Source organism: Microchirus variegatus (assembly GCF_963457635.1).
Source record: "Microchirus variegatus genome assembly, chromosome: 22".
Taxonomy (NCBI): domain Eukaryota; kingdom Metazoa; phylum Chordata; class Actinopteri; order Pleuronectiformes; family Soleidae; genus Microchirus; species Microchirus variegatus.
In genome coordinates this window covers 13690224-13711315 of record NC_139823.1, presented here as the reverse complement: position 1 = coordinate 13711315, position 21092 = coordinate 13690224, and the positions used below count along the sequence as shown (strand labels likewise).

At 40.3% G+C, this 21092-nt stretch overlaps 2 protein-coding genes across 2 annotated transcripts; one reads left to right on the top strand and one right to left on the bottom strand.

The window, feature by feature from the left end:
• Positions 1-610: 610 nt before the first annotated feature.
• Positions 611-15643, bottom strand: traf3ip1 (TNF receptor-associated factor 3 interacting protein 1). Its single transcript, XM_083908982.1, has 16 exons — positions 15462-15643; positions 14116-14184; positions 12774-12935; positions 11976-12104; positions 11399-11824; positions 11240-11311; positions 10888-10911; positions 10554-10635; positions 10328-10348; positions 9638-9698; positions 8714-8806; positions 8404-8530; positions 8293-8329; positions 8115-8191; positions 2265-2482; positions 611-1478 (listed from the first exon to the last, which is right to left on the bottom strand). Exons 1-16 carry the CDS (start codon positions 15582-15584, stop codon positions 1316-1318), a joined length of 1884 nt encoding a protein of 627 aa, XP_083765108.1. The 5' UTR covers positions 15585-15643; the 3' UTR covers positions 611-1315.
• Positions 15644-16505: 862 nt separating this feature from the next.
• Positions 16506-19995, top strand: agr1 (anterior gradient 1). Its single transcript, XM_083909002.1, has 8 exons — positions 16506-16524; positions 16944-17058; positions 17175-17238; positions 17625-17677; positions 18093-18169; positions 18300-18363; positions 18565-18648; positions 19860-19995. Exons 2-8 carry the CDS (start codon positions 16968-16970, stop codon positions 19907-19909), a joined length of 483 nt encoding a protein of 160 aa, XP_083765128.1. The 5' UTR covers positions 16506-16524; positions 16944-16967; the 3' UTR covers positions 19910-19995.
• Positions 19996-21092: the final 1097 nt, after the last annotated feature.

Sequence of the window (21092 nt, the reverse complement as noted above, 5' to 3'; positions counted from 1 at the left end):
TTAGACTGCTATTACTTGTCATAAAAATTACATTCTTCAGTTTGCCCAGGATGTCACAGCATGTTTAATGATTCAAACACTGGCAGTCTATGTACGTAGTGAGGCTATTCTGCAGCAACTGCACACGTGGAAGTATGAACAACAATGTACAAAAATGTAAACCGCGTTGTCAAGATGCAAGACATTTGTGTTACACTCACACGTGGAAAACTATGGTTACATTCAGTCTCAATCTCTTACTGCAAATATCAGCCTATACGTACGTTATTGCTTCTGATGGGTTTCTATATCGGCTAAAAAGATGAGTTTGGCAAAAACCTATAGTACAAATAATCCAGATGTCCCTCAAAGACAATTTTTGTCCCCGTGTGTGAATTAGTTATTGTGACTTTTGAAATGTTTTACAGGAGAAAAAAGGAATAAGTACAAATGGTGTAACACTGCTTTGCTGCCAAAAGCTTTCACATAAAATAAAATAATTCAAAAGTTCCTCCTTTTATTTCACTTATCAAAGTGCCACAGTGCCTCAAACATGGAAGCATGGATGCATTAAACCATAGATGAGCATTGTTTTTGTTTTTAAGACATGGGATAAAGTTGTTGTTGAGAATCTAAAGCCTCCCTTTAAGTAAGTGGGGAAAAGACAAAGATCATTATAAGCTGAAAAAGTTCCCTGGACAACAATCAAACACAGTCATTCGACAATCATATCCGTCAGCTCGGTCCCTCTGAAGCCTCCATATATATAAAAAACACAACTGGGCTCCTGTTTTCAACCAGCTGAATGTGCAACAATTACATTTAAATCTCGTAGTGCTAGAATCACATTGCACCGTAACTGAAAACGACGGAGGAACCAGAACACAAGCATGTGCTTACAACTCTAAGGAAACGACACGTTCCTCACTCAAGCGGGGAGAAGTTTCTCCGTTCTGCTAGAAACTCTTCTTCTTTTTTTTGTTCATTATTATTATTTAAAATGTGGAAGTCCATTTTGAAAACCTGATGAACACCTAATCATAATATGTGAACGTGTGGCAACATCAAGCATCAAATGCAAACAATTTGGTCCAACTCCCATGAGCTGAGGAGCAATGGCTCATTCCACAAAGGCACCGTTACAGACGAGGAGGAACAGTTTGGGTGAGGGTGGTGTGCAGAGCAGGAAGATCAGTTTAATTTAGCCATATAGTCATCGGTCTAAGTCTAACTTCCTGTTTGGTCTCATCCCTCACGACCTCTCTAGGACAACCTGTTCACGACTACAATAGACTTCAGTGCATTCATAAAAAAAAGTGTTTTTCTTTGGACCTCTTCAGGTTTTGAAAGAGTTGATTCCCGTTACCATCTTCTGGATCTTCTCTTCATTCTTCAGGATGTTGAATCTTACGGCACAGATCTTGTCCTGCTGGTCCTTGATCTGCTGCTCCAGCTCGGCCAGTTCTGACTTGAGAGGGTCCAGAGCCAGGTCTGTGGCTCTGCAGCAAGAACAAAGAAGAGATAATGAATCGATTGGCTGAAAATGAGTTTGGAACTAAGCTGATGATAAGACATCATTCTAGACCAAATTCATGGTATCTAATGGTGAAACCGAAGACTGGAACAAACTACGGTGGCTCTCACAAACAAGAAATGTTGCCCTTTTTACCAAAAACAAGCACTTTTGGGTTTGCTGTGGAAGCTTTTATACAACAATTATACACTTATACAGAGGTACTTATTTGCAGTATATTCAGTTTCTGCCAGAAATGCTGGGATCAGAGTACACACACACACATCTCTTCTGTCTTTCTCACAACACTACGGGAGTTCATAGGTCATCCGGGAGGCGGGGCAAGGAGTTGGCGGTGCATTACTCATTGGACTGCCACCGCTACTTCCCGCCAACATTTTCTGGTTTTTAACTTTGTCGTGATGGTCCCTCACGGAGACGTCAAAGAGCCAAATCTTCTCCCATTGGTCAACGCCGAGGAGGACAAAAAGGAGATGTCGGAAATTTGTTGAAAATTCTAACATGCTCGACTTCTCCCGGACGTCCGTTGCAATACACGTCCGTTCATGGTTCCTAACGTTCATAATCGTTCATAATGTCACGACCAAAATCACTTGAAAATCAGCCCGAATTTGTGTAGTCTGATCTCGTCATAAAACCCTACTAACTGTTACATACTGGAAGTATGAAAAAGTCCTGATCCTGGTATAAAAACATAGTATAAAAACTATATTGAATAACACCATATGTCACATATTACGTGCCAACTCACCTCTGCTCCTCCAGCAAGGCCTGCGCGAGCTCTTTGTTCTCCTGTTGCCATGTGTACCACTCGGCCTGCATGGCGTCCCTGTCCTCCTGGAAGTAGTCCATGATCTTACCCAACGGCAGGGAGTTGCGGCACACCGTCTGGATGGATGAGCGTACGCGCTCGATGTCCCTGATCACGATGTCCCGCTCCTCCTTCCTCGCCGCTTCAGACACCCATTTCTGCGAGAAGAAAGATAGACAATCACAAAAAATATGCAACCCTTTGAGTTACGGACATGGGAACTTTGATTAACTTGCTTGGCAAAGAAAGAAAGAAAGAAACTTAAAGGTTCACGTATAATCTCACTTAAACGAAACACACAAAAATCACTTGTGTGTCCCTCGACCAAAACATAATAAACCCTCTTTAGGAATCCCACCTTTGCCAACGACTTGCAGCAAGGCTGTGTTTAGTGGTTTAGGATTTCAAGGCTAAATATGTTGGCCAGGAATTCTACCAACCTAGACGTATATATAAAGATCAAACGTGTGGTTGAATTGTGTTGGCCAATGTCGTTATGGAGGGGGGGAGGGGGGGGGGGGGGGTCGACTGGTTGGCGGGGCTGGTGAAGGCTTCCAGTGTACGGTGTGCGGTTAGGGGTGGCAGGGCTGGGGGGGTGGGGTTAGGCTGCTATATCCCCGTTACACTCAAAGTCTCTTGATGGTGCAAGGAAGGGGAAGGTATCAGGGGAGGACCTCAAACCCGAGGATGTTTGCTCAGCTGGGCTTCGCGAAGGCTGTGTGTGTGTGTGTGTGTGTGTAAAGTGAAAGCACTCTGCAACCCTGAAGCCACACACACACACAAACACCAAGCACAGGATCAGGTGAAGCATATAGTGGACACACACATGCACAGCCTCCACCCCGCACACTCTCTCTGGTCTTTAAGTCTTGTTTATTTTAGTAACAGTCTGTGGCAGTGGGGTTATTTTATTACAGTATTGAGTAACAACCGCTACACTTATTCGTCCTTTCAAGTTCCCGTCTTTCGTGCCGTTTTTGGCTCCACCGATGGCAGCACCTGCCCCTCGCGAGGCAGCAGAAAATCAGACGTGCGACAGCGTGTGCACACAGTCTGTCACGCAGCCATTGGCTGTAATATTTCCCTCATCATCTGCCTCTTAAAACAAACCAAGCAGCTCCGTAATTACAATTTTTGATAAAAAAGGTTTGCTTGACTCTAATGGACCACATTGGATTACATTGTTTGCGATCGTGTTTTTTTTCAGGAAGTGAGTACAAACTTTCCTGACAAACCTCGCTCTTTTTTTGCCCGTTTGTGGCGGCGCAAAGTGTGCGAGGCTTGAAAAGCCTCGGGCTCAGCGGTCCCTCTACAAGGTGGGTGGCTTTCCACTGGGCGCTGTGAACCCTGCAGCTAGACAAACACTCTACGGCTCATTCGGCCTGCCCTCGCTGCGGTTTGCTCAGCGCAGCCTAGACAGGACCCGTGGCTTCGTTCTATTTGCTGTCCTCTCACTGCCTCGCCCTCCCCTTCTCCCTTTCTCTGTTGGAAAATAAAATAATAAAAAAAAAACTTGGCGTGAAAAACATGACCCCAGGTTCGTGTGCACTCTGTCCAGGTGGATATAAATCACCGCTTTATGGAGGTCCCTGTCAGGGGTCTATACGAGACCTGTGTGCTCCTAGTTTTCCTTTTTCTCACCCAGATCACAGAACAATATTTAGACGTGGTGACCACAGAGGAGCAGGAGGTGAGGGAGGAGGACGGGGAGCAGGTTTTCCCATTATCTCAGACATGATGAAAGCTCCAGGCAAAGGACAAGACAGAGCCTCTGGCTGATGCTAGAAAGGGGGCAGGTGGAGCAGTAGGAGGTAGATTAGTCTGGTGTTTCATCAGCAGAGTTTTACCTTGTAAACCGAGATGTTGGAATCTTGGGGAAAATACATGATTTTATCAGCATTTACTTTGTTGATGCAAGGTAAAAAAAAAGTCCTGAGATTTACTTTAAATCAGTGCTTGGAGCGCCTTCAAAAGAAGGTACATTACAATGTGAAATTCACCACACGCTACATCAGCTTAATTAGGAAATACGTGCAGAAATGTGCTTTCTGGGGTGAAGAGAAAAACATTCTTCAAAGTAACCTCTGACAAGAAAAATGGCTTGACAGCACAGGATCTCCTCAGCGGCGGAGCAACCTTGAGGGTATCATTAACTAGGTAAACAAAAGATTGACACGCGAGTTGAGTAGCGGTGAGAAATAAGCTTCCATTAAAGACAAACGGCCTCATTATTTCTTAATTTATCCGCTTCATTTTGGTTGGAATAAGAGGACGATTTTGTGCGAACGTGCCCACGATCGAGAAGAACCTGCGTGTTAAGGTTCAACTTGTGCACAAACGTCAGTTCTTTATGATCTTTAACGCAAGTGAATTCCTCTCACATCACCACCTGCTACAGTGTGGAAAAATACTTTTTTTCCCCAAAGTAACAGATCATTGAAGAGCACATCATAACAATTTTAAAGCTTCTGGGAAACATTCTACTGGCTGCAAACACCCGTTTGAAGACACTGACACACACACACACTCTGATGATTTTTACAGCAAATCTGAGATGCAAACCAGGAAGTGAAGCATTGAATAAGAAATGCATTATTTATGGGCTTCCTAGCCATGTCTTTTTTTTCATTGAAGACCATTCAAAAGTCTTGCTAGATCATAAAAATAGCTTGGAGTCAGTGAGGTGAGGAGAAAGGCGGACAGGCCTGTGAGGTTACAGGATGTTGTTGTAAGGTCACTGTAGCTCCTTGGGGAGACAACCGAGATCTCCACCCTGGTCTACGGGGGTGAACTGAGAGGAAGAATCCCTAAGGGATCAATGGCTTTAGTAACTAACCAAATAAAAAATTCAGTTTTACATTCAAAGACACGCACAAGCAAAGACATTTAGATTTTAAGGTGTTGAAAATAACGCGATTAAAATATGATGGCTGCTTCAGGTAGGTTCTTCTCATAAACCGAAATTCCTAACAAGTCAATGTGACCTCTACCAAAGTAATATGACTAATGGAATGCCACAGGGTCATTTCCTTATGTTTCCACACACACACAAAAAAAATATTGCTGGATGTTTATGAAGACACAGAGGTCTGCAGAGAGGAGTATTTATTTTCTTGACAATTCTGCAGAGAGTATTCTGGCCCTTCTCCTCCATGCCTCTCACTCGACAGCCATCCATTTGTACGCCACAAGGTTTATTTATACATTACAAACCTTCATCAAGGCTAATTTGATGGGGGTAAAGAAAGGGGTGGAGAGGGGTGAGTACACAAAATTCTTAGGAAAACGCAGCTGCTGCTAGGGGTAGATTCCATCTAAATAAAAAGAGAAGTATCTTAAAATAATATACAATGCTGCCGAGGGGGTCAGAAGAAAGGTCATTCCCATAAATATACAGCAAAGACCTCAGACTCACACACACACACACACACACACACACACACAGTGGCAGCAGGACAGGGCAAAACACAATCATTCCATTGTGCAAGTATTCCCTCTATTTACATCTGTCAGGAATATGAATAACAAAGCACAGAAATTACAAAGGAAATAACTAGGGGCTGGATTTCCATAAAATACACAAAATGAACGTGATTTTGAAGCCGTGTTTTGATAAACATGAGCGTTTCAATTTTTTTTTTTTATTGCGGCAGCTGAAATTTCAAACCTGTCATACCACACAGAATGAGGAAGCTCAATATTTACATTTTTTGCCCCTGCGTATTTTACCGTGATTACACGTAGAAAAAAAAGACGAGTCCATTAAGCTGACCTCTACCACCCTTTCATGTCAGGAAGGAAGTCATTATAGCTCTTTATACAGCTGACGAGGCAAGGCCAGTAATGACGGGAGGGTTAGACTGGACCGGTCCCTGTGTGCAGACATACCTGCTCTAAGCTGCCCCTGCAGACCATACAGGATATACTGAAACGAAGGTTTGTAACCGCGGAAAATTGAGGAGGGGGCATTAAGAAAATTGGGATAAACTCTACAAGGCTCTGCTCATGTTACATAAAGACGAACTCGGCTATTTTGGATGTTTTGCTTGTGTATGTGCCTTTAATTCTCTTTTTTTTTTTATAAAGTTGGTATAATATGCTATATTTATCATATGTAAAGCCAAGTTAAATGCAAGGCTTGAAAAAAATTCCTGTCAGGCTATTTCGGGTTACTGAGACAATGTCAGGTGTGTGAGCTATGACGGATGGTGTCAGATCAGGGGCCTTTTGTGCATGAGCGACGCTCCAAAAACAGTGCATCCATTAGAGTCAGGGTGGTCAGCTATGAAGGGACGCAGGGAGAGCATGCTTCGGTGGAGAGGACCACCCAAAGCAGACAGTCGGTGTACACCACCTCACGCCATAGACTACAGACCAAACTGTCAGTTTCACACTGACTCACACTCTAAATAACGATAAAAAAGCACAGCAGCTCTCTCTCTCTCTCTCTCTCGGGCTAATAAATACGCTGACAGTAGGGAATAAAAGAGCAGCTGCAATGTGTCGCCTTGAAGAAGAGCAGTCTGATGCGATGTTCACAGGCACATTGTTTCATCCCGAATCAATACACATCAGATTTGATGGGTATTGAAGGGACAGTGACGATAAGAGGAGGCAGGATTGGAGAGAGGAGGGAGTAATGCAACGTTGTGGATGACAACTGCCATTAAACACAGAGGAAGAATGGGCGACTCCATTGCTGCTGGGGGCAGGTTGATGACAACAATGACTAGCACAATCTTACTCATCCACTTCTTACTATAGGGCTAAGGAATTGCATTTTTTGGACAGATATCACAGTTGTGATTTAAATTTGCCAAAGTGTTTTTAAGTCTAATTCTGGTTCCATATTCAGGTCGTGGATTTAAAACACAATCAAGCATTACCATGTGAGACGTCATCAAAATATCAACTACTATTACTGCAACCACCAAATGATAAATATAAACCATAATGCAGCATGTACTCCAAAATCAGGTTTCAGTGTCAAAAATATATATAATCTCACTTACATCAACAGAAAAAACTGACATTATGACTCACTTCATCCCAGAAATGTGAGCATAATCTACACTGTCATATCCAGGATGAAGACTCGCTCAAAAAAGGAGCTGACAGGCATTCCAGAAAGACTGTCCCTATCTATAATTTATCATTTTAGAGAAACATACACAGCTTCTGTTTGCTGTAATCCACATGTATAGCATAAGAGGGAACAGATTACCAGATAGCTGTGAAACTTTGTTCCCAGATATTCTCAAGCTGTACAACAGAGACGTCTCAAAACATATCCACATTGATCAAACCCAGGAAATAAGCTCATTTTGCACCAGACATCTTGATGTGTGTATCAGTTTGTGTGTCAGTGTGTGTGTGTGTGTGTGTGTGTGTGTGTGTGTGTGTGTGTGTGTGCGTGTGTGTGTGTGTGTGTGTGTGTGTGTGTGTGTGTGTGTGTGTGTGTGTGTGTGTGTGTGTGTGTGGTCTGTTACAGCCCATACTTGTCTGGTGATCAACCCTTCAGATTCAGTGAAGAGGAATATGTTCGTGGTTGCACGGCCGTGCTACTCCACACTCCATTTGTTTATATCTCTCTTTTGATAATAACCATTGTTTCAGAGGGCAGAATGGGGTCAAAATGCTTACACTGGCAATCTTTTACACACTAGACATAATAGATGGTAGACCTGATGGAGAGGATTAACATGAGGGTCTCAATACACTGAAACAGTATTAGGCTGATACTGCCCTCTACTGGATTTGGAAAAGAACCACAACTATAACTGTACATACCTGCTGTTTGGATTTGGGGGAGGACGGTGACAGTTCATAGTCTTTCTTGGTCTCAAGGATCTTTTTCACCAGACCACCTACAGTGAGACAAACAAGAGGACGGAGAGATGAGAAATCATCAAACCACAGAGTACAAGATAATTCACCAGGCTCCTAAGAAACTAAAAAAGAAACGCACCATGTTTCTCTTCGCCGTCTAGCTCTCGTGTAGGATCCTGTAATGGAACAGAAGTTAGATTACTATCCCAAAAATTATGTTTCCCCCTTAACTGCTGTTCAAACCACTCACCATTTCCATCTCAGGAGCTTCCGAGGGAGGAGCTGCAGCCTCCTCCACGAGAAACTGCTCATCTTCATCCTCTGACAGCTTCTTCCCATCTATGATAACAGGTGCTGGCGGCTTGGCACTCGACAATCTGAAGAAAGAGAAAGAGCTTGTGTAAACAGAAGAAGTATTACTGTATGTTCTATATTTAGGGCACTGCTGGCTTGACTGGTTAGACGTTGCTGTAATCATGTACTGTTAATGAAGACTCTGAATGTATTCACTGTATGCATTGTATTCATTTGACATTAGTACGTGTGTGTGGTGAGTTCACCTCTCCGCTGTTGTCCCGTCAGTGTAACTCTCCTGTCTCTTGACTCGAGGAGGTGCAGGACGAGCGCTGCTGGGTCGTGCCATTCGTCTGTTGCTGCATACACACACACATACGCACAGGAGGGGGATTGCATGTGTTATTTCAATCAATCCATTTAAATTGCCTAATTAAACATGTTCGCACATAATCATTTTTTTGTTTCCTTCACGTCTCTTTCGAGGCAGTCCAGAGGCTAATTCTCTGTTAACAGCGCTGTGAGATTTGCCACATGTCGACTTTGTACCGAGTCAGTCCGATTTTGGGATAATAAGCGTCGCTTGGAACAACAAACGCTCACAGTATTGAAAACAGTAACGCTAGAACAACACAGCTTCCCAAGCAATTTTGGCCAATTAGTCGGTTAAAGAACAGCACACTCACAATTATCCAAATTCAGGCTTCAAGATTTGCCGTAACTGATTCTGGAGTCGTTTCAGGAACAAAACTACAGCGATTATAAATAAATAAAAAAGCGACACAAAAATTACAACGTAAATAAACTCTGGGAGCCGGGAATGAACTAAGAGAGTAGAAAAATTAGCATCACTTCAAAAAAGGTCCAGCAATCCGATTTGTACTGTGCAGTGTTGACAATGAACATTGTCAAGGTAATGGTCACTTTGACAGATAAACGTGTCAAAGTTACTTTGGACATTCTGTGTCCAGATGTCTTCAGACTTGTCTCCTATTCCCAGATCTTATGTGTCCACCAACAAACCTGGTCCCATTTTCCTCTTTAGTCCCCTCTGCAAAGCACTGATGTCTGGCTCTCTCACCACTTCTCTGTTTCTATATTCGGGCCTTCCATACTCCTGCTCTGTACACCCGTTGTGACAACCTCAGCAAAGTGTTTGGTAGGTGAATGACAGTGTTGGTGTTACAGACCTAGAAGCCATGTCGGACGGCACGGAGAAGCCTGAAACGTCTGCCAACGGTGCATCTCCATCTGTGAAAGGATAACAGAGAGTTCTAGTTACTACAAAGTTACTACAAAAACAGTCTATGTACTAATACTCTAACACTAATACTATAATCTGTTCCTGCAATCTTTCAGATGCTTTAAATGTTTACCTAAGACACCTTTACACCTGTTTTTACACAAATGCAGTGACGTACAGTTGTGTTCTGCATATCATGTAACAATAAGACTCTTGGGTGTGTTTACTGGTTCAACAGAATCACATTCATTTTTAGAACACACCAAAGGCTAAACCGGTTTGGAGCTTTCAATCAAATGCAACAAACTGCTCTTTAACTCAGGTGTTGTGCAACATACAGGTTGCCTGATGTATTGTCACCAGAAAGAATGAATAAATAACCTCAAAAGGACTCACTTAATTTTGTAACACATCTGTTATACTTTTGTTTTCCTTGTTGTGGTGTCAGTTTAAAATCTGAATCTGGCATTTCCTTATTCTTTGTTGAGAGAGAACCTGCTGGGTTATCTTGCGTACAACCACTCAAGCACAAAACACAATCAATTTAAACTTTTACTAACTTTTACTGAACCTTTCAGACATCTTTATAATCAATTTTAACATCCTTGTTTGCAACTGCAGCAGGCAGGACACTCACCTCCCTCACTGTCAGATTCATCTGTTGAGAGCAAAGAAAAGGCCTCGTTGAAGTGAATTCTACTTAAAATGATTAGACTACAACATGTATTGCTTCTGCCAACTGTATCAATGAATCACATCCTCACAGAGAACTACTCACTGATTTATTAGACAGCAAATGTAATAATGGTATAGGAAATTAAAGTAGAGTGCTGGCTGGCTGGCTGGAGAATGAGTTGCATTACCTTGGCCTCCAATTTTGGGTCTCCGCCTCTGCCCTTTGGCAGATGAAGGTCGAGGTATTCTAGCTGGACTGTCGGGCAGTGACTAGGAAACAGAGAAGCAGGGAAAAGACACCACTTTGAGGACAGTAAGCACCAAAAGAACTAATAGATAAAAAAAAAGACTAGGAAAGCCTTTTTATATTTGTCATACTAAGCATGACCATCCATCGTTTTCTTAAAGTATTGTGTCAGGTCTAATAAAGTTTGCTATAGTGCCATTAGGGAACAGTAATCATGCTTAAAAGAATAAAAGTCATTAAGACATCTTTGCTATTAAAACAGAAGAGGTTTTTACCTGGTTTTCAACTGCTTCTGCAGGCTGAACACAGCAAAGAACACAACATTATGCTTTGTAACACTTACTGAATAGAAAGTGAATAAAACAAGAACAAGACCTCACGTCCTATGAACTACAGCCCATTATAAGCTCTAAATCAAGCACCCCAACACCTTCTAATACCAGCAAGTCTACCAGCCTAATTTTCTATTGATCTTTTCTGCAGGGTTAAATACCTCTTCTGTTGGTTTTTGATCCTTAGAAGAATAAGAGCAACAACATTGGAGAATAAATGACACCCCATCATTGCAGTTGTGAAGATCAATCAGTTCTAATGACAGACAAAATATTAAGTGTAAATGGAGCTTACAGGGACAGGTTTGGCTGTTGTGCTGGGCTCCTGGGAGCTGGGTTTTTGCTCTGGTTCCTCTGATACTCTGGTCTGACCACAAACACACAGTGCACATTAAATGTAAACGTTGTCTTTTGTTGCTCACATATAAAACGTATGTAGGTTAGTTTTGCGTACCTTGTTATTGCCATTCTCTAGACTTTTGTTCCTCTCGTCCCCCTCTTTGTGACGCTCCCTGTCTTTCTCTCGCTCTTTGTCTCTTCGTTTTTCCTTGTCTCTTTCCACATCTCTGCGGGAGTCCCTCTCCTTTGTCTTGTCTCGCTCTTTTCCCTTCTCCTTGTCAGTTTCCCGTTCTCGGTCCCTCTCTCTGTCCTTCGCCTTGTCTTTGACTCGTCCTTTGTCTCGCTCTCTTTCCCGGTCTCGACTCTTGTCTTTGTCGCGGTCTTTGCCGTGGTCCTGTTCACTGCGGTGGCGTTTGTCGGAGCGCTCCCTGTCCCGTTGGTGTTCTTTTTCTCTGTCTCTGTGTTGGCTCTCCTGCTCTTTAGGCTGGTCTGGGTCCTTCTGGTCACGACTTCCACTGCGCTCCGTTATCTTTTTCTTTTCCTATAATAACATATTATATCGTATGAGGATAAGGATGTAATGTTTGCTACAGACGCATGCTTGGAAAACCCAAGACTGCATCTTGCAAATTTTAAGGCCAATATGGACAATACATTTTCTCACCACACATGGGCTAGGCTGATGGACTTACTTCTTTGTCCAAATGACGCTCACGTCCTTCCCTGTTCTCCTTGTCCTGGGACCTGGAGGTGCTGGCTTTGGTCTTAATGTCCACCTTTTCTCCTGCAAGTACTCGCTTCACTGCATCATCACTGGACAACTACAAATTAATTAGAGGAGAAACACTCACTTTTAACCAGCCATTATATCAATTATTTAAAAAATAATTAATCACAGATATCTGGTTTAAAATGACAAAGAAAAACACAAAAAGCAAAAAACATACTTATTACGTAAGCTCACTTACTTGCATGTTCATTCAAGTGCATATTCAATGCATTATGTTTGTATTAAGTTCTCATTACCTACTACTTATCTACCTAGTACTACTTCCTAATACCATTTTTCTTACCATTGTCACAAAATTGCTTCAAGACAGTGAAGTCTTGATGTAGAAAATTTGACAGGATTTCATTTGCCTTGCAAGGAATGGTCTACATTATACATAGCATTATATCACTGCACTGCTAACTGCTATCCCCCAGGCACCAGCTCGTCTGTTTACACTTCATCTCCAGGGTGCAATTTAAATATGTCAAAGTTCTCCCTGAAGGAGCCAGACAGATTTACCAAGAGCATGTTGTTATGATGTGAGCAATAACTTGTCATAAGTTTTCTCCGCATGCAACACCATATAATTATGTCTCAAACGTGACATAGACATCATTGATAATAAATGAATTTGAAAACTGAAATGTGATATTTGACAGTCAGTTCGTGTGTGTGTGTGTGTGTGTGTGTGTGTGTTTAATCCTCCAAATTGACAGACCTTGTTGAGGCAGCACCTGGCGATGGCCTGCAGCAGCTCATTGGTTTTCTCTGGCTCCTGGCCGGCCACAATACGTGCCGGCTTCGCTGCCAAGGGCTCGCTAGTCACCAGCATTACGACATCTATGGCTTTCTGGAGGAAGGCTATCTTGGAATCCTTATCCTAGAAAACATATTAGATGATGTGATGATAGCCAAGTAGAGTGCACAGGAGCGGCAGGAGATGTGGAAATACAAAATATGTGAAAATAAAAGAACTCCAACAGGAGTAACTTTCCAACACAGTTCAGAATAATTAAACCCCTGAGACACATATATGTCCTTGCAGAATTCAACAAAATGTACTCCTATCATACTACACTTTACATAGCTTACATGTTTACATGTTGTACTTAACACCATAAGGGTTCATTTGAAAAAAAAACAACAACAAAACACATTATGCAGTAATAGTGGCTAAGCTTTTAGTGGGAAAATGGGAGGCAGCAGAAATGAAGGAACACAAAGCCTGGATTTCTGAAGTGCAGGCGGGAAAGAAAACAAGCACAGTCTCCATTTAGATTAATCTTTAAATGTAGCGGCATTTTATGTGTATATTCAAGTTAGTTCTATTGGTATTATCAACTATCCTGCTATGCACTTTATTTGGGCTGAAGAACTGCAAAAAAAGAAACTGCAGTTCAGAGAGGCACAAATGTTGCATCTTCAACACCCATGACAGTTCATGACTAAACCATTTTAAATAGTAAATATAAAGAAGACTTTAATTATGGTATTATACTCTGACAGCTGTAAGACTGGACACAGACTACGTTTATTTCTCTGATGGCTATCGCCTTGCTCTCAGTATTAATATGGGGGTCAACTCTCGGACACCAGCACTGACACCTTGTCAGGCCTTCAGTCATGTCCTGCCAGATCTTCTCACTCAGTACGTGTTACTCACACGGCGTGTAAGGTTTCATTTATACACAGACAACCTCAGGCTCACTCAAGAAAGACAGGCGAGAAAACAAGTAAAGCTGCTGCTTAGGACGTTAAACTGTGGGGCCAAACAATTTATTGCTTTCAAAACAACATTTCAAACCATATAATTAACAAACTAAAAATGATGCAATGTAATTGTTTAGTTGTTGCATTGTTTTGTGTGTTTCAGAAATGTAAAACTTGGTAAAAGGTTAAATTCTTTCTGGTTCTCATCCTTGCATCACAGTCCAGTAATTATGACTTAAACAGTTATGCCATGATATCATACTTTAAATCCATTTACGTTTGACTTTTTACAAATTTGCATTAAATGAAGGGAAGAAGAAAACCAGTTGGATTGAGTGAAGTCAACTTACCTTCACATTATCTGACTTCATCTCATTCTCTCCATACAGGCCTTTCATAAAACCAGTGGCCCTGATGACCTGGAATTGTAGAGGAATAAAGGTTCCATGCAATTATGAGATCAATGAAATATTATCAATTATTTAATACCTAAATTATACGTTGTTAGGCAGCTGGTTGGTGAACTAGATGGTTAACTTTCAAACGTCCCTTCAAACTTTTAAACAATTTAACAGACACAAACACAGCCTGGCCCTGACAGCTGAGCAGTTCATTACCTAGTGTGAGAATGCAGTTTTGAGAAAGCACAATCTTGCACTCAAACACACTGATAATGAGGGAAAAGGGGTCACAAGTGTCAACAAACTTCATAAAATATGCATGAACCTACAGTGAAATTTAAGACTGGTGAAGTGTGTGACCGAGATAGCACGTCTGCTCAGATAAATGAAACAGATTTTTATTCTGAATGAAATTTAACGTGTCAGAAGTCTGTTCGCAATACAGTTAAAGTCTGTAAATAACAAACGTATTCACACCTTCTGTATAACCATCTAATGTATAAGCACTTCTTATGTGTCCCAATTAATGTTACGACTTTATGCACTTTGTTCTCTATGTTGTGAATAAATAGAGAAATATTGTACTTTTAACTTTTCACAGACACTTTATTTTCTTCAGTGAGACATTTATCGTGATGTATGGCTTATATGATTGTCTTGCAGTATATATTGATTATCACAGAATCGTTGTATCGTGACATTATTGGTATCGCGGTGGCTCATGTATTGTGTATTATGCAGTATTGTGATTCCCCACCGCTAATTCAAACTAGTGACGTCACAGATATCTGCCATGCTAATTCCAGATAGTCAAACTAGGTTATTAAATGTTTAAAAAGGCTCGTCACTCACTATTTAGACATATTAACTGACCACCGTGGATAAGAATGTGGTTTATTGATCAAAGCACAAGTGATATAACAAGAGTGGCTAATTCACTTGACAGACAACTTAACTCTGCATTGCTACTAGTAAGTGTTAGCTCTTCATAGTTTGTTTAGTAATGAAGCATATAGCTAATATTTAGCTGCTTAGTCAAAGGTTTCGTGTTAACACGTATAATTTGGGACGGAAGCAAAGCTGCGGCGATGTTAGTTGACTTGATTTAGTTATTTAATACGAAATGTTTGTGTGTTAGCTAGCATGCTAACTAGCAAACTTATCCACGATATCAGACGCAGTTGTCGTCGGTGTGGCCTTATGCATAAATACAAGCTAAGGGGACTCCAGGTGCCGTCGAAACAAACACACAACAGCAGCTTAACGTAGAACACGAACACTACATTAAGCCTCACCTCACTGAAGATGTCGTGGAGGTAGCGAAACGGAGGCTTGTTTAGCAGTTTGTCCGTCAGCGGCGGTTTCCTTATCACTTTGCCCAGCGTGTCCTGGGTCTTTTTCACCACCGCCGCGTTCATGACACCAGTCGAGGGCAAAGCCAAGCGGTTTAAACTCAGGAAAAAACCCAGCAAAACTAACCCGAAACGGGGACGGATAAAAGTAGGTTGGTGGCTCTGTCGCCTGGTTGCTATGTCGACATTATGCTATCCCACAGTGCATCATTACTGAGGACTGCGCATGCGCAAAGGGCTTACGGTTGCTAAGAGCTGCCCGTGTCCATAGCAACAGCTAACAATCTGCAACAAGAGTGTAGTGGGCAGGTAAGTAAGTGGGTCTCAATCTGTGGTGCGTGTACCACCAGTGGTACAGGAGCTTAATCTGGTGGTACTTCACAAAAATCATAAACACTGATATCTACTGTATATACCAGGGTATGTGATCGGAGTGGATCTGGGGTTTTTGATGGGAAAAATGAAACAAATAACAAAATAATAATAATAAATGAATATGTAACATTTCACCAACAAAGAGAAAATGATCACGCTCCATCTAAATATGCAGTGTATATTCACTTTAAAATAAAACTTGTTTCCACAGCAGTTTAGAAGTGTGTAAATGTGGACCACAGCTTAGCCCACTTTAACCAGATGCTTATAAATAAATAAATAAATAAATAAATAAATAAATAAAGAAGGAAGTTGAAGAAGGAGGACTTACATTCTTTCTGGTATTACAATGGCCACTGTAGTTGTGTTAATGTTGTCATTATTTGTTTTCTTACAGAAAAAGCTTTGTGTTCCATGATATCCAGCTTTAGCCTCCATCAGTCTGTGGGACTGCCCGTGTGTGTGTGTGGGTTATGTGGTTTCAGGTGAGTGCGTGAGTTTTCTCTATTTAAAGCATGTGACTTTGATTTACCTGTTTGGTCAGTTGAAGTGAAAAATGCAGCAGACAAAAAGAGAGTGCATATCGACAGACTGAGTGCAGACACACTTGTTGCTCCTCGCTGCTGTCAAGGTAAGACACCGACATCTATGACATTTATGTGTGGATTTGTGACAGAATTGAAGGAAAATTATCTTTATACTCACCCGAGTTAAAGGCTTGTTGCAGAAAATGTGGATTATTATCCTTTTTTCAATGATTTTAACAATGTTTTTTTTCTGAAAGTTATACAGCGATGGTGTACATACAGGACTAATAATACACAAGAAAAAAAAGAAGCCTTGCTTTGTATTTTCATTCTAAAGTTAACGTGACTGACAGTGATCAATGATTGTGCGTACACTGTATAATTTGTGCCTCTCTGATGTTAATAGATTGTGGTCGAGCTTGCTCGGTCAGTCAGGTGCTCTCTAAGCGAGACGGTTGTACAAAGAAACCATGATGTCTTCACTGTATTTTCACTTGTGTCTCGTCTCAATGTGTCGCCACAGTTCTTTCCGAAGGGACAGGAAGTGATGCTTCGCTGGGTCTTGCTCGCTTTGCTCTTTGGCGTCTGTGCCGGTGGCTCGGAGCAGAAAAAAAAGAAAGAGAAGCCCCCGTCGAGAGGTAGTTAAAACGTCTGATTTTGGGGGGTCAAATGAGACGCGGGGATAAATGAACGTTAAAAAAAATGCACTCAGGACTCGTTTAATGAGAGCATTTTCCCTTGATTTTCCCTGCAGGATGGGGCAGTTCTATTAGCTGGGTCGCAAATTATGAAGAGGGTCTGTCAAAGGCTGTGAGCAGGTAACAGATGCACCGTGATATGGTCCTTTATTATGTCAGGATATGAGTTTTTGGCCTTAAACATGATTGAAACCACAGAGAGCAAGCAAAGGACAATCATTAATGTATATATATATATATATATGATGCATTCTGTGTATATTTCCATCCTACTTGTCCTACTCATGCATCTATAATGATGATTACATGGCTCACTGTTTTTTTTTATTTCTTTTTAAATACACATATATTTTTCTTTTCTTTAATCGTCATTTTGGTCAACTTTGTAAAACCTGACATGTTGCTTTAGTTTTGAAGGCATTTCGTTGTTCAACACCCCCACACACACCCATTATTGTACTGAGGAATGTGTGTGCACTTGTTTGTGTGTGGTTTTGTTCTCGCAGTAAGAAGCCGCTCATGGTCATTCATCACCTAGAAGACTGTCCACACAGTCAAGGTACTGCACTAACTCTGCTTCAATACAGTAACAGTCGTCTACTATAGTCTTTTAATCCAGATTTATTGTTATTGGTTTCATGGAGAGAAAAAAAAAAAAAAAAAAGAAGCAGCTTTAATACCTGCCAAACAGGAAGTGAATGTACACATGAATCACCCAGCTCGTCTGCGGGAATAGAGAATAAGCTCAGTGTAAATCTCCGCCTGTTTCTTAACCTCTTAACCTCCTGTGTGTGGAGCAGCTCTGGCTTTTACTTTTGACATTTGGCAAAACAAGAAAAAAAATCTGAATATTTGATGCCTGAGTTCACTGATTATTACTCTTGTCTATTGAAAATAGAAATGATTCTGCTTTTTATAATGAAAAATAACCTGATAAGAAATGTATGTGAAACTAAATGAAATTATCTCGGCAGAACTGAAGAAAGCATTTGTTGCCGACAAGTCGGTCCAGAAAATGGCCAAAGAGGATTTCATCATGCTGAATGTGGTGGTAAATACAGATAAAGGAGCTTATTTTCATTGCAGATTACATATAAAATGAACATAATTCATTCCAAAGTGATAAGCAAAGTAGTTATGATCAATAATTATCACTAAACTTAGACTTTTTTTCATCACAGGAGGAGACAGTGGACCCAAATATGGCACCTGATGGTTTCTATGTTCCTAGAATTCTCTTTGTTGGTAAATATGCTTGGAAATCACCACATTTCATTTATCTGTTGCTCTCCTACATTTAATTTACAAGTGTGTGTGTGTGTGTGTGTGTGTGTGTGTGTGTGTGTGTGTGTGTGTGTGTGTGTGTGTGTGTGTGTGTGTGTGTGTGTGTGTGTATGTGTGCGTGTGTGTGTGTGTGTGTGTGTGTGTGTGTGTGTGTCCACACAGATCCATCCTTGTCTGTGCGCAATGACGTCACAGGACGGTACAGTAACCACCTCTACACGTACGAGCCTGGTGACATGGAATTATGTGAGTGATTCTACTCTCTGCACCTGTCGTAGAGTGAAATCCAATAGCATGTCATCCAAAATTTGACCAAAAAGTCATGCTATAGCATGATAAATCTGACAAATAATAAAACAAAAAAATGTTGGCCAAAATTTGAAAAAGAAGTCATTAAAAAGTTTGTCATCCAAAATGTGACTAAAAAATCATACCACGGTATGTCGTCCAAAATTTGACAAAAAAGTCATTAAATTTTTTTTTGACAGAATACCAAAAAAAAGTATTCTAATTTTTTTGTTCAAAATTTGAAAAAAAAAAATCATAAAAAGTGTATCGTCCAAAATTTTACCAAAAAATGTAATAGGGTATGTCGTCCAAAATTTTATAAAAAGTAAAAAATATTTTTTTTGTACAAAATTTGAAAAAAGTCATAAAAAACTATGTCGTCCAAAATTTGACAAAAAAGTTAAAAAAAAATTTTTTTCCAAAATTTGACAAAAAAAGTAATAAAAAGTATTTTGGACAAAATTTGACAAAGAAAGTTGTGTCCAAAAAAAAAAAAAAAGTATGTCGTCCAAAATTTGACAAAAAAAGAAAAAAAAAATGTTTCTCCAAAATTTGACAAAAAAAAGTAATAAATAGTATTTTGGACAAAATTTGACAAAAAAAGTTGTCCAAAATTTAAAAAAAAAGTAATAAAAAAGTATGTCGTACACAATTTGACAAAAAAAAACACTTTTACTGAAAACACCAAATTCCTTTCCGGCTATTTTGAAACAAATGTTATTTATATGAGAGAATAGAATAGTTCACGTGTACAGATTATTTATTTCATTTTCAGCTGCATCCATGGGTTCAAAAACTACCACTATAGTTTGGGAGGTTGAGATGATTTTTCCACATTATTTTAAACAAAAACAAATGTGTATTTCTTCAGAATATTATGGTTTGAAACAGACAAACATGTTAACATCATAACACAAAGGTCCTCCAGCCTCCCAGACAGGGAAAAAAACAAAAAGTTCAAGATGTTTGTATCACCATTCAGTTTGGACCAACACAACACAATCAAAACAAAACCTTTTCACAGAGATGTCAAAAAGTGTAGCTGAGAAACCCTGAAGTGGAAACAGCAGCGCCTGCAGCCTGCACAGCCTTCACTTTAAAGCCACTCCATTACAGAACGACATCAGTGGCCTTTATTCACATTATTTTTGTCCCGTCTGTTTCAACAGTGGCCGAGAACATGAAGAAAGCTAAAATCCTGCTGCACGATGAACTCTGAGGCCGAGCTCAGTCTGACTCCTGTCTGCTCTATGTTTACCTGCTGTTCAAAGCTGCTGTTCAAAGATGAATAAAACAAAAAACTGCCACAAGTGTAACGTACAATTGTTCTTTTTTACACTAAAGTAATGGTGCTGCTGGAATTCTGTGGGTATAGAAGGTTAAACATGTCAGTTTTTGATTTTTAGTTAAACTTGAGCAGAAACAAGGGAAACAGACGTTATATTAAATTTTTCTTTTTAAGAATTAAGGAAAATATTCATTTAAACAGATGATTTATCCTATTGTATATTTATATTATATAGTTCCCTCAGACAATCTGGGTGCATAAGAGTTCAATGGACTCCATTAAAGAACACTGTACAAATAAGAAAACAAAAACAAATGAAAAGACTACAAAAGTCAATGACAACACAATGTCAATATTGCTTTTTCTTTGCTTATTATCCTGCACTTAAGATTAGTACGGAGCCCCGAACATGAGGGTTACGGTCAAAAAATATTAAAAATAAAATAATAATAATAATTAATAAAAATAATACATTAAATGTAAATACTATTTCGTGGCCACAAAATAGTAAATTGTGGCCATGAAATACTATTGGCTATTGACCACAAAGTTTTTTTGACCATGTCATGTCCGGACCTCCGTAGATTTGGGCTTCCGAGCCACCGTAGTCCCCACCCCCAGCCCCTTCCATGTAATAACAATGAGGAAATAATTTCACAGTAATTGGGAAAAAACTGCTAAGATAAACTGAAAAGATAATACTGTATATCACAAATGTCAGTATTGTTTGCTGCCACAAGGTGGCAGTATAATACACGTGTCCAAATGAATAAATCTCTCACATAAACTTCATCAGTTGAAGAGAAACATATAATTATAAACATGATATGAAGACTTAAATGTTATTTTTACCACGAGTTCATTAAACACCTGTGACAGAGTGAGTCTCTGAAGCTTTTCCCCCTCTCTCTGTTTTCTTGTTTCCCTTCTTCTTCTCTGACTAAAGTACTGCAGGTCTCTGGCTGTCAAAGCAAGGATTAATACAACGGTTTTTAAAAAAAAAAAAACTGTTTGTTGAGAGTGTTCCTGTGCCAAACGAGGAAAACATGGTAGAGGTAAAAAAAAACATAAATCAGGAGGTCTGTTTTCAACAAACACTCACAGTATAAACCCA

Bases quoted from the DNA above. Each gene is read 5' to 3' on its own strand.
- traf3ip1 (XM_083908982.1), bottom strand. From the start codon at position 15,584: ATGAACGCGGCGGTGGTGAAAAAGACCCAGGACACGCTGGGCAAAGTG. The intron at 11,825-11,975 runs GTAAGTCCATCA...ATGTTATTATAG, and splicing joins AGCGTCATTTGGACAAAGAA to GAAAAGAAAAAGATAACGGA. The intron at 2,483-8,114 runs GTATGTACAGTT...TTCTTCTCGCAG, and splicing joins CCCCCAAATCCAAACAGCAG to AAATGGGTGTCTGAAGCGGC.
- agr1 (XM_083909002.1), top strand. From the start codon at position 16,968: ATGCTTCGCTGGGTCTTGCTCGCTTTGCTCTTTGGCGTCTGTGCCGGT. The intron at 17,059-17,174 runs GTAGTTAAAACG...TTTTCCCTGCAG, and splicing joins AGAGAAGCCCCCGTCGAGAG to GATGGGGCAGTTCTATTAGC. The intron at 18,170-18,299 runs GTAAATACAGAT...TTTTCATCACAG, and splicing joins TCATCATGCTGAATGTGGTG to GAGGAGACAGTGGACCCAAA.